The sequence below is a fragment of the Sinocyclocheilus anshuiensis genome, unplaced genomic scaffold, assembly GCF_001515605.1.
Source record: "Sinocyclocheilus anshuiensis isolate Anshui unplaced genomic scaffold, SAMN03320099.WGS_v1.1 scaffold293, whole genome shotgun sequence".
Taxonomy (NCBI): domain Eukaryota; kingdom Metazoa; phylum Chordata; class Actinopteri; order Cypriniformes; family Cyprinidae; genus Sinocyclocheilus; species Sinocyclocheilus anshuiensis.
In genome coordinates this window covers 492,620-505,801 of record NW_015540858.1, presented here as the reverse complement: position 1 = coordinate 505,801, position 13,182 = coordinate 492,620, and the positions used below count along the sequence as shown (strand labels likewise).

At 35.5% G+C, this 13,182-nt stretch overlaps 1 protein-coding gene across 3 annotated transcripts in view; it reads left to right on the top strand.

Moving 5' to 3' along the window:
- Positions 1-13,182, top strand: part of LOC107687908 (tropomyosin alpha-1 chain-like) — a 28,219-nt gene that overhangs the window by 7,598 nt on the left and 7,439 nt on the right. For 2 of the 3 annotated variants that reach the window (XM_016485393.1, XM_016485392.1), the window contains exons 2-5: positions 1,371-1,496; positions 10,105-10,238; positions 11,030-11,147; positions 11,226-11,296. In XM_016485393.1, coding sequence (XP_016340879.1) covers positions 1,371-1,496; positions 10,105-10,238; positions 11,030-11,147; positions 11,226-11,296 — 449 coding nt within the window. Of the gene's footprint in view, positions 1-1,370; positions 1,497-5,654; positions 5,948-10,104; positions 10,239-11,029; positions 11,148-11,225; positions 11,297-13,182 lie in introns of those variants that run through there. The other variant, XM_016485394.1, reaches the window with a different exon arrangement.

Here is a 13,182-nt window from a genome sequence, read left to right as displayed (position 1 = left end):
TCTGTTGTTCTATCTATCTATAATCGGTCTGTCTGTCGTTCTGTTGTTCTATCTATCTATAATCGGTCTGTCTGTCGTTCTGTTGTTCTATCTATCTATAATCGGTCTGTCTGTCGTTCTGACGTTCTATCTATCTATAATCGGTCTGTCTGTCATTCTGTCATTCTATCTATCTATAATCGGTCTGTCTGTCTGTCGTTCTGTCTGTCTGTTGTTCTATCTATCTATAATCGGTCTGTCTGTCGTTCTGTCGTTCTATCTATCTATAATCGGTCTGTCTGTCGTTCTGACGTTCTATCTATCTATAATCGGTCTGTCTGTCATTCTGTCATTCTATCTATCTATAATCGGTCTGTCTGTCTGTCGTTCTGTCTGTCTGTTGTTCTATCTATCTATAATCGGTCTGTCTGTCGTTCTGTTGTTCTATCTATCTATAATCGGTCTGTCTGTCGTTCTGTTGTTCTATCTATCTATAATCGGTCTGTCTGTCGTTCTGTTGTTCTATCTATCTATAATCGGTCTGTCTGTCGTTCTGTTGTTCTATCTATCTATAATCGGTCTGTCTGTCGTTCTGTTGTTCTATCTATCTATAATCGGTCTGTCTGTCGTTCTGTTGTTCTATCTATCTATAATCGGTCTGTCTGTCGTTCTGTTGTTCTATCTATCTATAATCGGTCTGTCTGTCGTTCTGTCGTTCTATCTATCTATAATCGGTCTGTCTGTCGTTCTGTCGTTCTATCTATCTATAATCGGTCTGTCTGTCGTTCTGTCGTTCTATCTATCTATAATCGGTCTGTCTGTCGTTCTGTCGTTCTATCTATCTATAATCGGTCTGTCTGTCGTTCTGTCGTTCTATCTATCTATAATCGGTCTGTCTGTCTGTCGTTCTGTCTGTCTGTCTGTCGGTCTGTCTGTCTGTCTGTCTGTCGTTCTGTCTGTCTGTCTTTCTGTCGGTCTGTCTGTCTGTTGGTCTGTCTCTCTGTCGTTCTGTCTGTCGTTCTGTCGGTCTGTCGGTCTGTCGTTCTGTCTGTCTGTCTGTCTGTCGTTCTGTCTGTCTGTTGTTCTATCTATCTATAATCAGTCTGTCTGTCGTTCTGTTGTTCTATCTATCTATAATCGGTCTGTCTGTCGTTCTGTAGTTCTATCAATCTATAATCGGTCTGTCTGTCGTTCTGTAGTTCTATCTATCTATAATCGGTCTGTCTGTCGTTCTGTCGTTCTATCTATCTATAATCGGTCTGTCTGTCGTTCTGTAGTTCTATCTATCTATAATCGGTCTGTCTGTCGTTCTGTCGTTCTATCTATCTATAATCGGTCTGTCTGTCATTCTATCTATCTGTTAATCTTATGTTCTGTTATTGGTTTTTTAGCTAGAAGACGAGTTGCTTGCTCTGCAGAAGAAACTGAAAGGAACTGAAGATGAGCTGGACAAATATTCAGAAGCTCTCAAAGACGCTCAGGAGAAGCTGGAGCTGTCTGAGAAAAAGGCGACAGACGTGAGTATTCAAGCGTTAGACACTGTTTATACAGATAAAATAATTTTTCTTCAATAAGACGTCAGTTTTCGGTTAAACACCATCATCAAAATCAAAAACGGATGTGATCGTAATAATGAGTCCCTCGCTGCTTTCATACGCATGTGGCACCGCAGTAAATCTTGGCACCTGGTCAGGATGGTAAGGTTCAGACAGATTGTTCTCATTCCAACAACAAAAATGCTTTAATCATAGTGGGAGCATGTCAGCAGCCCCATGTGGAAAAAAAATGGGAAGAAAAAGTTTCCCCACATTCCTTTTCGGCTACCGCTGACAGCCTTAAATAAATGTCTTTCCCACTCATTCTGTTACCGGACTCCCCAGAGACGTCAAATGTCTTCAGTGTGCAATTTTCTAGCAAGGCTTACTTGAACTCATCAGCTTTTCTTTTATTTTTTAACAAAACAACCTCGGAAAGCTGTGGAATCCGGGCTCACATGCAGAGGAAATGGATATTTAGGGCGAAAGCCACCTCTGAAACCCACAGGGAGAAAACCCAGACTGCAAAGCACAACCGAGAAATATTATAAAAAACTGTCTGGACGTGACGTCCACCGTCCCAGAGCTGCATTCTTTTATCATATAGTATATAGCAGTGTATATATATAGTGGTCCTTGACGTAAGGCCAGGGGGTCCGTATAAAGTATGAATTGTTGTGACATGAAATGTTCCCATGAAAGAAAAATCCAATATAGCTGATGATATGGCAAAATACTGGACAAGTCAACTAACTTGAATTATACTTGACTACATTTGGTCCTCACAAAGATACAAATGATACATAGATGAGTCCATTTTGTTCTGGGGGTCCTTGAGGATGGTTCTGAATTGGACTGGGGTCCGGTACGCCAAAAGGTTGAGATTCACTGGTATATAGCATAGTATAAATAAAGAAAAAACCGTTCTCTTACTAAAAAACGTTTACTAAAATCACAATAATAGTGATGTAAAGGTACACTACTGCTCAAAAGTTTGGAATAATTAAGATTTTCAAGAAACATTTCTCATTATTTCTTAATTTATTTATTTATTAAAAACAGTTGCACTTAATCATATACCATTAAAACTCATTAAACCCTACCATTAAAACACTTTTATTGAGCAAGGATGCGTTAAATTGATTAAAAGTGACAGTAAAGACATTTATGAAGTTACAAAATATTTATATTTCAAATAAATGCTATTCTTTTGACCTTTCTATTCATCAAAGAATCCTGAAAAAAAGTATCAACGTTTCCACAAAAATATTTAGCAGCACAGCTGCTTTCAACATTGATAATAGTCAGAAATGTTTCTTGAGCAGCAGATCAGCATATTAGAATGATTTCTGAAGATCATGTGACACTGAAGACTGGAGTAATGATGCTGAAAATTCAGCTGCGCATCACAGCAATAAATTACAGTTTAGCATATATTCAAATAGAAAGCAGTTCTTTTAAATTGTAATAATATTTCATAATATTACTGTTTTTACTGTATTTTTGATCAAATAAATGCAAAAAAAAAAAAGAAATCTTTCCAAATATCATTCCAAACTTTATATATTATATTTACAGTACATTTACACGATGCATTTGGCAGATGCTTATATCCGCTGCATGTTTTCATTGCATGGAAAGTGAAGATAAACTCCAAAACACAGACAACAGTTTAAAGTCATCCAAGAAGCTAGACGACAAAAGATGCCTCCTTTTGTCAATAACAGAATGCATTGTTTTAAATATAAATATTCTTTCAAATATTTAATGCTAAAACTGTAGATAAAAACAGTTGTTTTCCTATTTTACCCAATATTTGTTATGCTGATTAAAATATGACACCATTAGCTTGGCAACATCCAAACCTTTATTCAGTTATATTGGAATTGAAATTATGCTGCCTTAGTAAGTAGACAGCAAGGCAGCTCAGGTTTTGGAACAGAAATATTATTTTTATCTTTGGATGAACTATTTCTTTTAGATTATAAATAAGCAGTCTGAACACTGACTTAGCCCAAGCTATAAAAATACTGAAAGTTTGTTTCTATTTCATTATGTGGACAAAAAAAAGAAAAATATGTTCTTAAATTAGATCATTACGGCACCGTCTCACAATTTGTGTAATATTTCTATACAAGGCAACAGTATAGGTCTGTGCAGAGCATGAAGTTCACTTCATTTCTTTCTTTTCACTCACAATCACACACACACACACACACACACACACACACACACACACACACACACACAGCCCAGGAATGTGAGGAATTCAACTAAGCAAACAATAAACCTTCAGCTCTTGAATCTAATGAATCCAACTCTTCTGCTGGGGGAAACACACACACACACACACACACACACACACAAACACACACACTCAAGCATTTGCAAAATACTCCCACACATGCTGGAATTCACTGAATGGAATACAAATGGCATTGTAATAGCGTTATGTCATTTATTAGGCAGTGAACTGTTTCAAAAAAGCTGTGAGTCACTCAAGGCTTTGCATCTCTTAACCATGGTAAAATCACCTCGAACAGTTTAAGCTTCAAAAAACACATATGCAAATCTTCCCACATCGTGACGTAGACATGTGGGGGCATGTTAGAACGAGCCGTTTTAGGTAGGCGTGGTTGACTCTTAACTTTTATAAAGAATATCTCTTTGGATTTGAGACTTTAGTCTTTGCAACTTTACAGATCTTCTTTATGCACCAAGACCTTTTAACACTCCAAAGAGAAAGGAAAAATTGAAATAGCATCATATGACCCCTTTAATAATAATTGGAGTAAACAATTCTTCTGGCAAGTAATGCAGTTCATTAGCCTGACTATATATGCTGCCATACAATGGTGCATTAATATAAAATGGACACTCATTGGTGTGTGTTTAGCACATTAGTTCTTCCAGTGTGGCTCAAGCAATCAGAATACGGAGTCAGAACTATCTTTTTATATACATTAACTGAGCCAGACAATAGATGTATTTCTGCTTGGACGTTGTGAGAATGTGTTTCCGAGCACAGCATATGAAATTAATCAGCATGCAGTCAGATTGTGCCGCCCCATAACTGCTGTGAGAGGGCCAATAATTACAACAGCACGTCCTGCTCAAGAATATGTGCTGAAGAACATATGGAGACCCTTACAGTGTGTATGAAGAAGCTGTAGAAGTATTTGAGCTGCATGTGCATGTGTGAATACTCAGGTGAAGATCTGCTTAAAAATATTGTGTATTTGCATTTTTGTTTGTGTGTCTACCTATAAATTACAGATGTGTGTGATTTTAAATATGATATAAATTAGGTTGGCATGTCATGGGCATCTTTTTTTGTTGTTTGATGCTAACAAGTTGGTATATAAGCACTACAACAACTGTCTGACTCACTAAGCATGCTAGCTCACATCATGATAGTTAGTCTGTATTTAACTTGTTTTTCGTTTGTTTTTTAAAAAAAAGCTTCTTTAAAAATTAAATTTAGGATCTGATTGTTTGACATTTATATTGTGTAACAATACATTAAAATTGCCCATCATTTATATATATATATGTATGTGTGTGTGTGTGTGTGTGTGTGTGTGTGTGTGTATTTAGCATAAATAAATAAATATATGTGTGTGTTTAGCATATATAAAATGCTAATTACTATATAAATTAAAATAAAATTATATATGCCTAAATATTTGTCATAATTGCTGTGCAATCTGCCTTAGAAAGACAATTGAGCCATTTCGAAGGGAAATGCAAATTTAAAATGTCTGTCATTTCCACCACATAATGCTATTAAACTTAATGATAATGTGATATGATGGTGTAGAAAGTGCTGTAATGTGCATGACGTTTCAGAAAAATTACAGAATTTTCCTGTGATGCATGTAATGTTCACTGTTTTACACTATTAGTGAATAAATGCATTAAACTAGTGTGAAAAGTAGTCGTTTATTTCCCGTGCACTGATGATTTTACGCACTCATATCTCAGCATTGCTGCAATCACACATGGTCATTCGTATAAGAAACACCAAATATGTCCAGAAGTCAGCACATAGCAGCAGAAGTCAAACAGGAACACCACCCCCTGATGTCATCTGAAACCCGCATCTTCTTCCTGGTCCTGCCCTTTTTCCAGAATTCCTCATTCTGCGGCTCCGCGAATTAGAGACGCACAAATGGAAAGTTTGCGACAGTTTTGAGACGCACAGAAGTTGCTCCAAATCTGCGGTCTTCATTTATTTATAAATTCGCTTTTGCAGCCGGATTCTGTCTCTAGATCGCTCGGGTGGTTTGTGTGAAGGTTTGGGGATGTCTGTGAAGTCTTTAGACGCCGTGAAGAGGAAGATCCAGAGTCTGCAGCAGCAGGCGGATGATGCGCATGACGGAGCGCAGTTTCTGCAGACGCAGCTGGACAATGAACGAGACCTGCGGGAGAGAGTGAGGAAACCGTCTTACCTTCCCATCCTCTTTCGTTCTCTGCTGCTTCTGTCTGATGCCTTTCGCTCGTTTCTGTGCACGCTGAACAGAAAGACCGGGGCTAGTTGTCACACTTTCGTGAATGTGTCTCATGGTATTGTAGCGTGATGCTGCACCGGGGCATGTTGTCACGCTGCATGTGCATCGCACTAAACGTTTTTACTAAAAGTCCAGTTGCACAATCTGATCATTTTTTTTTTGTGAATTTTATCTTCAAAGCAATTTTTTTTTTTACTAAAAGTCCAGTTGCACAAATGTATTAACAGTAGTTAAAATCTAAGTATTTTTTGTGAATTTTATCATCAAAGCAAAAATTGTAATAGGTGAGAACGGGGCTAGTTCTCACATTGAATATTGAATAGTGAATATTATTCAGATTATATGTAACTTGGCGCCATAGCGGGGCATGTTGTCACACTACTACAGTGCATTTTTGCCTTTTAATAGTTTATTATTTATACCCAAAACTCAAATAATGAGCACAAAACAAAATATAACATACAAAAATGTCAAAGCATTGCTTGGCTAACAAATATTGTGATGAATAAATTGTAGGCTATAGCTTTTAAAACACATGTGACGACTTGCCCCAAACAGACATTTTTTTTAAATATCGTTGTTTTAACAACACATTTTATGGTTTAAATTAAAAGCTACCTTCATGAAGGTTTAGAAACCACTGCTAGAGAAAACAAGCATTTGTGCAATCAAGGCAAAATGTCACTAGTGTTTTATATTTTGTAATTGTATCCTCGTTTTCATTTATTTCTGTTGGGTTTAGTTCTTTTTTTTTTTTATGAATGGTTTTGTGTTTCATAATTGCTTTACTGTTTACATTTTGCTGAAAAAGATGTTGTTGAAGAAGGCTGTTATATGCAAATAAGTGTCAATAAGCAGCAGGCTTCCGTTGTGACAACTTACTCCATAGTGTGACAACATGCCCCTCTTTAGTTAACCTGTGTTAAATTAACTTTATCTGGTGGAAATGTTCAACAGGTTTTTTTTTGTGTGTTAATACTGGCATTTGAAAAATAAACCTCATCTGATAAATATTAACTTGATTTGTTTTTTTAAATCAGCTTGTGTTTAATGCATGTAAAATACAGTCACTTAAGATGGGTTTGGAAAATCACTTTAACCTGGGTGTTATAGTTATAGGGATTTCTTCTCCACTTGGTGAGAAAAATATTATTTTTGAACTAAGCCTACAGTAAATTTGGGGGAAAAAACTCAAACTCTCGACCTGTTACCTCAGCAGTATTTCTGTTCGTTTAGACCAGATTTATAGTGGACACATTACCGTGAGCAGCTGTCAGAGGAGTGTTTTGTAATGCTTCCGACACCTTTTGACCGATTAATTTTTAAATAAAATATTATTTTAATTTTGTGTAATATATAACAGAATTACATATATTATATTTATAAAATATATAATAAAGATGTATTACGATTTATAAAGATTTATTTATTATATATATATATTATTAAATATTTTGTGCTGTTATATAATATTTAGTATAATATAAAAAATGTATTTAATAATATATGATTTTTTAAAAATAATTTTATTTTTATTTTATATTTTAAAATATATATTATATATATATATATAAAACATTATACATATATGTTATAATATATATAAATATAGATTTGATATATTATATAATATATAAAAATGTATAATATTACATTTTATATTAATTTGTAATGAATTTAGAATATGTTTGTTTTTTTAAGAGGTAAAACTGACCTCTAATAAAGCAGCCCAGCAGCCCCTTTCCTGGAAACCGCTGTCGGACAGTTAGTCGGGGACATGACGTTCTTCACATTCTCACTTCCTGTCTTATTTGTTGCAGTCTGCTTTCACCCAACATGTGTCTCTTAGAAAAACATGACCCAGGTGCCCTTTCTTCCATATAGCTTTGGAAAGCAGATCCAAAACATCAGCAGATGCAATGGTCTGAAATGACTGTACTGCAGGAGACTATTAGCTCAGTCTGTGATCTGGTTCCTCATCTCAACTGAAATGAGACACATTTATGCTCTCCAGTAAAGCATCAGCAGTTATTTAATTGATCGGCTATTCCTCCTGTCTGTGTGTCTGTGGAGCAGCACAAAGGGTTCATTCAAAGTATAATCTTGATATTTGTGCATTAAAGACCAAGAAGCTGTTTTCCAGGCAGCTTTGCCACTTTTAAAGACTCATAATGGCATGATAATCAGATGCGTGTTTGAGCACCTTATAAGGCTGAGGCCCACTATGTACTGTGTAATAGGAAGTGGGCATGACCAGAGGAAAACTCTCATTCAAAAGTGAATCTGAAAGAATCTGCTTCACATGTGCTTAGATTTCTCTTTGTGTGTTAAAACTACTGATTTCTTAGAGTTTAAGCAGTTATTTTACCTAAAAATGAAAGTTTTCTCCCTTAGTATCAGTTTTTATTAGTATTTTGAATTTGTTTTTGTTTTTATATTTTTGTTTTAATTTTAATCTTAGTTAAAGGTGGGGTAAGTGATTTCTGGTAGCCAATGTTGACATTTGAAATCACCAAAACAAACACGCCCCTATCCCAAAAAGGTCTCGCCCCTATTTTGATAGCTCCGCCCCACACATACGTACGCAACCCAGGCAACGATTAGTTCTGTGAAACAAAGCAAAACCAATGTTACACCGTGTCTACACCGGACGCGAGTGGCGCGGCGCGACAAAATACTATAGAACTCATTATAATCAGTGATGCTGTCTACACCATAGATATGTATACACTGGATCTACACTGAATGTGGCGCGGCACGACACGACAAATCCCCGACAGAAAACTGCTGCTGCGTTCTATTTATGACGTATTGACACACTTTTCAAATGATTTTCAGCGGTCTCTTTGTCGCGTCCAGTGTACTAGACAGACTTTAGTTGTTGCGGCACAGACACGGTGTTTGTTACTCACCTATCGAGAAGAAACAAAGCAACTTCGGCATCCGATCGCAGGCCTTCCCGCTCCTTGAGTTCTCTCCAGCGCTGGAAAGCTGATCCGATATTTACACGGCTCCTACTTCTTGCCTTATCGTAAGCCTTCTTTTGTTCCGCAGACGTTTTCCTCTTTTGTTTTTTATCCGCCATCTCTATCTTTGTGTCGTTGCTCGGCTCGCTAATGTCCGTCCTGTGCACTGAACGCTCTCCTCCACATCATGAGTAGACACGCCCCTTACTGCTGATTGGCTACAAGTTTGTTTTGCTATTCGGCCCGAATCAGTTTTCTAAAGCGTTTTTGAAAAAACGCTTACCCCACCTTTAAAGTTTTAGTAATTTTGTTGTGTGTTTTTTATTTGGTATGTTTTTTTATTAATTTTTATCTCAGTTTTAGTTATTTTGGTACATCAAGTTCATATCAAATGTTTTCTTGGCAAATAGCTGAAATAAAATAAGTTTAAGTTAAGCACTTGATACACTGTTGATACACTTATGGGGAAACTCCTGTTTACTCTGATACTGAAGCCTGATTTGTTCACGTTTGTGTAGCTGCATGAACCAATATTTTAAATTAGATTTCATTTTTATATTGTCTGTTTTCACTTTTATTATAGTTAAAATTTTGTTGTGTTTTGTCGTTTTTATTTTTTTTAATATGTCTATATAGTTTTTATTAGTTTTTATTTCAGTTTTAGATATTTTAGTTCTTTAAATAACTTGAACTTGCATTCTTAATGGCAACTGATGGCATAAAAATATTCTGAATATATATATATATATATATATATATAGAAAGAATGAAAGAAAGAAAGACAAAGGAGATCAGTATAATTTTGTAAATAATGGACATTAAAATTCAAATAAAAAAACTATGGAATTTCAAATAGGAGTCAATCCTACAAGGATCCACCAAGATCTTACTGGATGAGCTGAAATTTCTTTATGTTCCTTATGTTTTGTTATGTTAAATATATTTTTTGTGATGTTAGAATTTCAGTTTATCAAGTAGGATTTTAGCAGATTGTTTTAAGATTATAATCCAGACCCGTTTCTAAAAGTATTCCTGTAGGATCTTTTAATTCTGCCTCATTCCTTCAGATTCCTAGCCGGGATCTTTAAGCGCTGTTTTTCTGTATGCTGACAGGCGGAAGGAGACGTGGCCGCTCTGAACCGCAGGATCCAGCTGGTGGAGGAGGAACTGGACCGAGCTCAGGAGAGACTGGCCACCGCGCTCCAGAAACTAGAGGAGGCAGAGAAAGCGGCGGATGAGAGCGAGAGGTACAAACACACACATGCATCTGTGCACACACGAGCTATTATTCAACTACAACTAAAACCATAAAACAAAATTTACTTAATGGACTGTTAACTGAATAAAATATAAAAACCTTACACATATTTTATTTCAGCTATAGTTTCCAAGGAAACATTTCTCATTTCATGTAGTTTAACTTGATGTACTAAAATAACTGAAATAAAAATGTATAAAAACTTCATACACATTAAAAAAAAAAACTAACATAAATGGCAGAAACGCAAAACAAACAATGACCAAAATGTTAACTACAATTAAAATAAAATGGAAAATGGAAAAATAAAAACTCAAATTCAAAATTTAAATCTATATTTGAACTATAAAAATATTTGACCCATCCACCTAATTATCATTCCTTCTGTGCACAGTGTTCTCGTTAACGTAATGTTCAATTAATAAAAACACTTAAAAATCAAGTAAAAATCAAGTAAAAATTGCCAGACTGTATATCATTTGTATTAGCTTTATTTTAATACAGATGTTTAAAAAAATTGTTTTTTTTACTTAAATTGTTATTTTGTTACTTAAGATAAAATAAATGTTAACTGAAATCAAATATAAAAATCTTAAACTTTTATTTTATTTCAGCTAGTGGCCAAGGCAACATTTCTCATTTTCATTTAGTGTAACTTGATGTACTAAAATAACTAAAACTAAAACTGAGATAAAAATTAATTAAAACTATATAGACGTATTTTAAAAAAATAAGCAACCAATGAAAATGACTCAATATTCAACTGTGTTTTGTATCCAGAGGCATAAAGGTGATTGAGAATCGTGCAATGAAAGATGAGGAGAAAATGGAAATTCAGGAAATACAGCTCAAAGAAGCCAAACACATCGCTGAGGAGGCCGACCGCAAATATGAAGAGGTCAGACACACACACTTTTAATAGGGTTTACTCTGTGGTTTGAGTCTGGATCTGTGAATATCGTGTGTGTTTTTGCAGGTCGCTCGGAAGCTGGTGATTCTGGAGGGTGAACTAGAAAGAGCAGAAGAGAGAGCAGAGATCGCAGAACTGTTAGTACACATCTTTAACTGACCCACAGGCAGATTTAGGCTACATCCACATGAAGCCAGAGCTTTCCCTATACCTTGTGCGCGGTATACAAACGAACATGGAACAATACATTTATTAATCTGTGTTAATGTTAGTTAATAAAAAAGACAATCATTCAGTGTTTGTTCATGTTTTTGTTGCTGTCATGTGACGTAACGGTGTCTGACTAGGGGCGAGACGTGGGCTGATGACGTCATCGTTTCAGAAAATATACGGATTCGCTGTCCACATGAAAACGCAAGAGCGGTGTTTTCAGCACTCTGGGACCCGGTTTCAAAAAATATCGGTTTCACTCTCACAAAACGCCGGATCCGTGTGGACGAAATGCCTATACGATACAAAATTTATGCGTATACAGCTAAACGTGTCTCCGTGTGGACGGGGCCTTAGTTAACAATAACACAACTTGCTGACCTACACTGAAAAAAAAAAGTGTAGGATTTGCTTTGAAACTATTGTCAAAATTGTGTTATAAAGTCAGATTTGAGGGATATAAACGGGCAATTGTGCAATTCTGACCTTTTATCTCACAGTTCTGACTTTTTTGCGAGTTATAATGTCAGAATTGTGGGATATAAACTTGCAATTGCGAGAAATAAAGTCTGAATTGCGAGATATAAACTCACAATTCTGACTTTTTTCTCGCTGAGTTTATAACTTGCAATTACAAGTTTGTGTTTGTTTATTTCATGCATTTCAGAGAAGAAAAGACAGAATTGCGAGATGTAAATTTGCAATTGCGAGAAAAAAAAGTCAGAATTGGAAGATTCAGTCGCAATTACCTTTTTTATTTTTATCCAGCGGCGGAAACTAAATTCCATCATTTTTACTCATAAATTGCTAGTAAATTCACATCGAATTAAACATGAAGTAGAAAGACTGAAATACTATTTTCTTGTAAAACATATCTACAATAATCTTTGTTTTATTTACTTCGAAAAAAAAAAACAATTTTTTTTTTAATAGTGTAAACTTTTATCAGTATGGGTTTGTGGCCTGCTGGAAAATCCAGTTTGAAGTTAACATGCAACTGAGTTCAAACCCCATTTTACTTCAGCAAATGAATATTTTAGAAACATGAATATAAAATAAGAAAATTGGGTCCATTTTGATTTAATGTTGCCTTTAAATTGGTTTCTTGTTGATTCAGTCTGGTTGTAAAACCTATATTAATGATGTGAAAATTAATGATTACACTGCATAAAATGATTTTCTTAGTATTTTTTGTCTTGTTTTCTAGTACAAATGTCTAAAAATTCTTGAATCAAGCAAAATAACTTCAGATATTATGCAACATAGCCTCATTCGAAATAGATGCCTCTAATGTCTTGTTTTACATTTACATTTACATTTAGTCATTTTGCCGACGCTTTTATCCAGAGCGACTTACAATTGGGCAATACATAAAGCGATTCTTCTTAAAGAGGCAAACAGACACAGGAAGTGCTTGTAATACCAAGTTTTAGGCTTTGTTCAAATAAGTGCAAGCTAGAAAAGGGAAGTAATAAATAAAGAGAAAGAAAAAGTTTTTATTTTTTTATTATTTTTTTTTTATGGTGAAGTCAAGTAGTGTTTAAAGAGATGAGTTTTTAGCTGTCGCTTGAAAATTGATAGGGATTCAGCATTCCGGATAGGGGTGGGAAGATCATTCCACCAGCCAGGAACGGTGAACGAGAATGTTCTGGAAAGTGATTTTGAGCCTCTCTGTGATGGTACCACGAGGCGTCGCTCACTAGCGGATCTCAGACTTCTGGAGGGGATGTAGATTCGTAGTAGTGAGTGGAAGTAGGCAGGTGCTGACCCTGTAGCTGTTCTATATGCAAGCATCAATGTCTTGAACTTGATG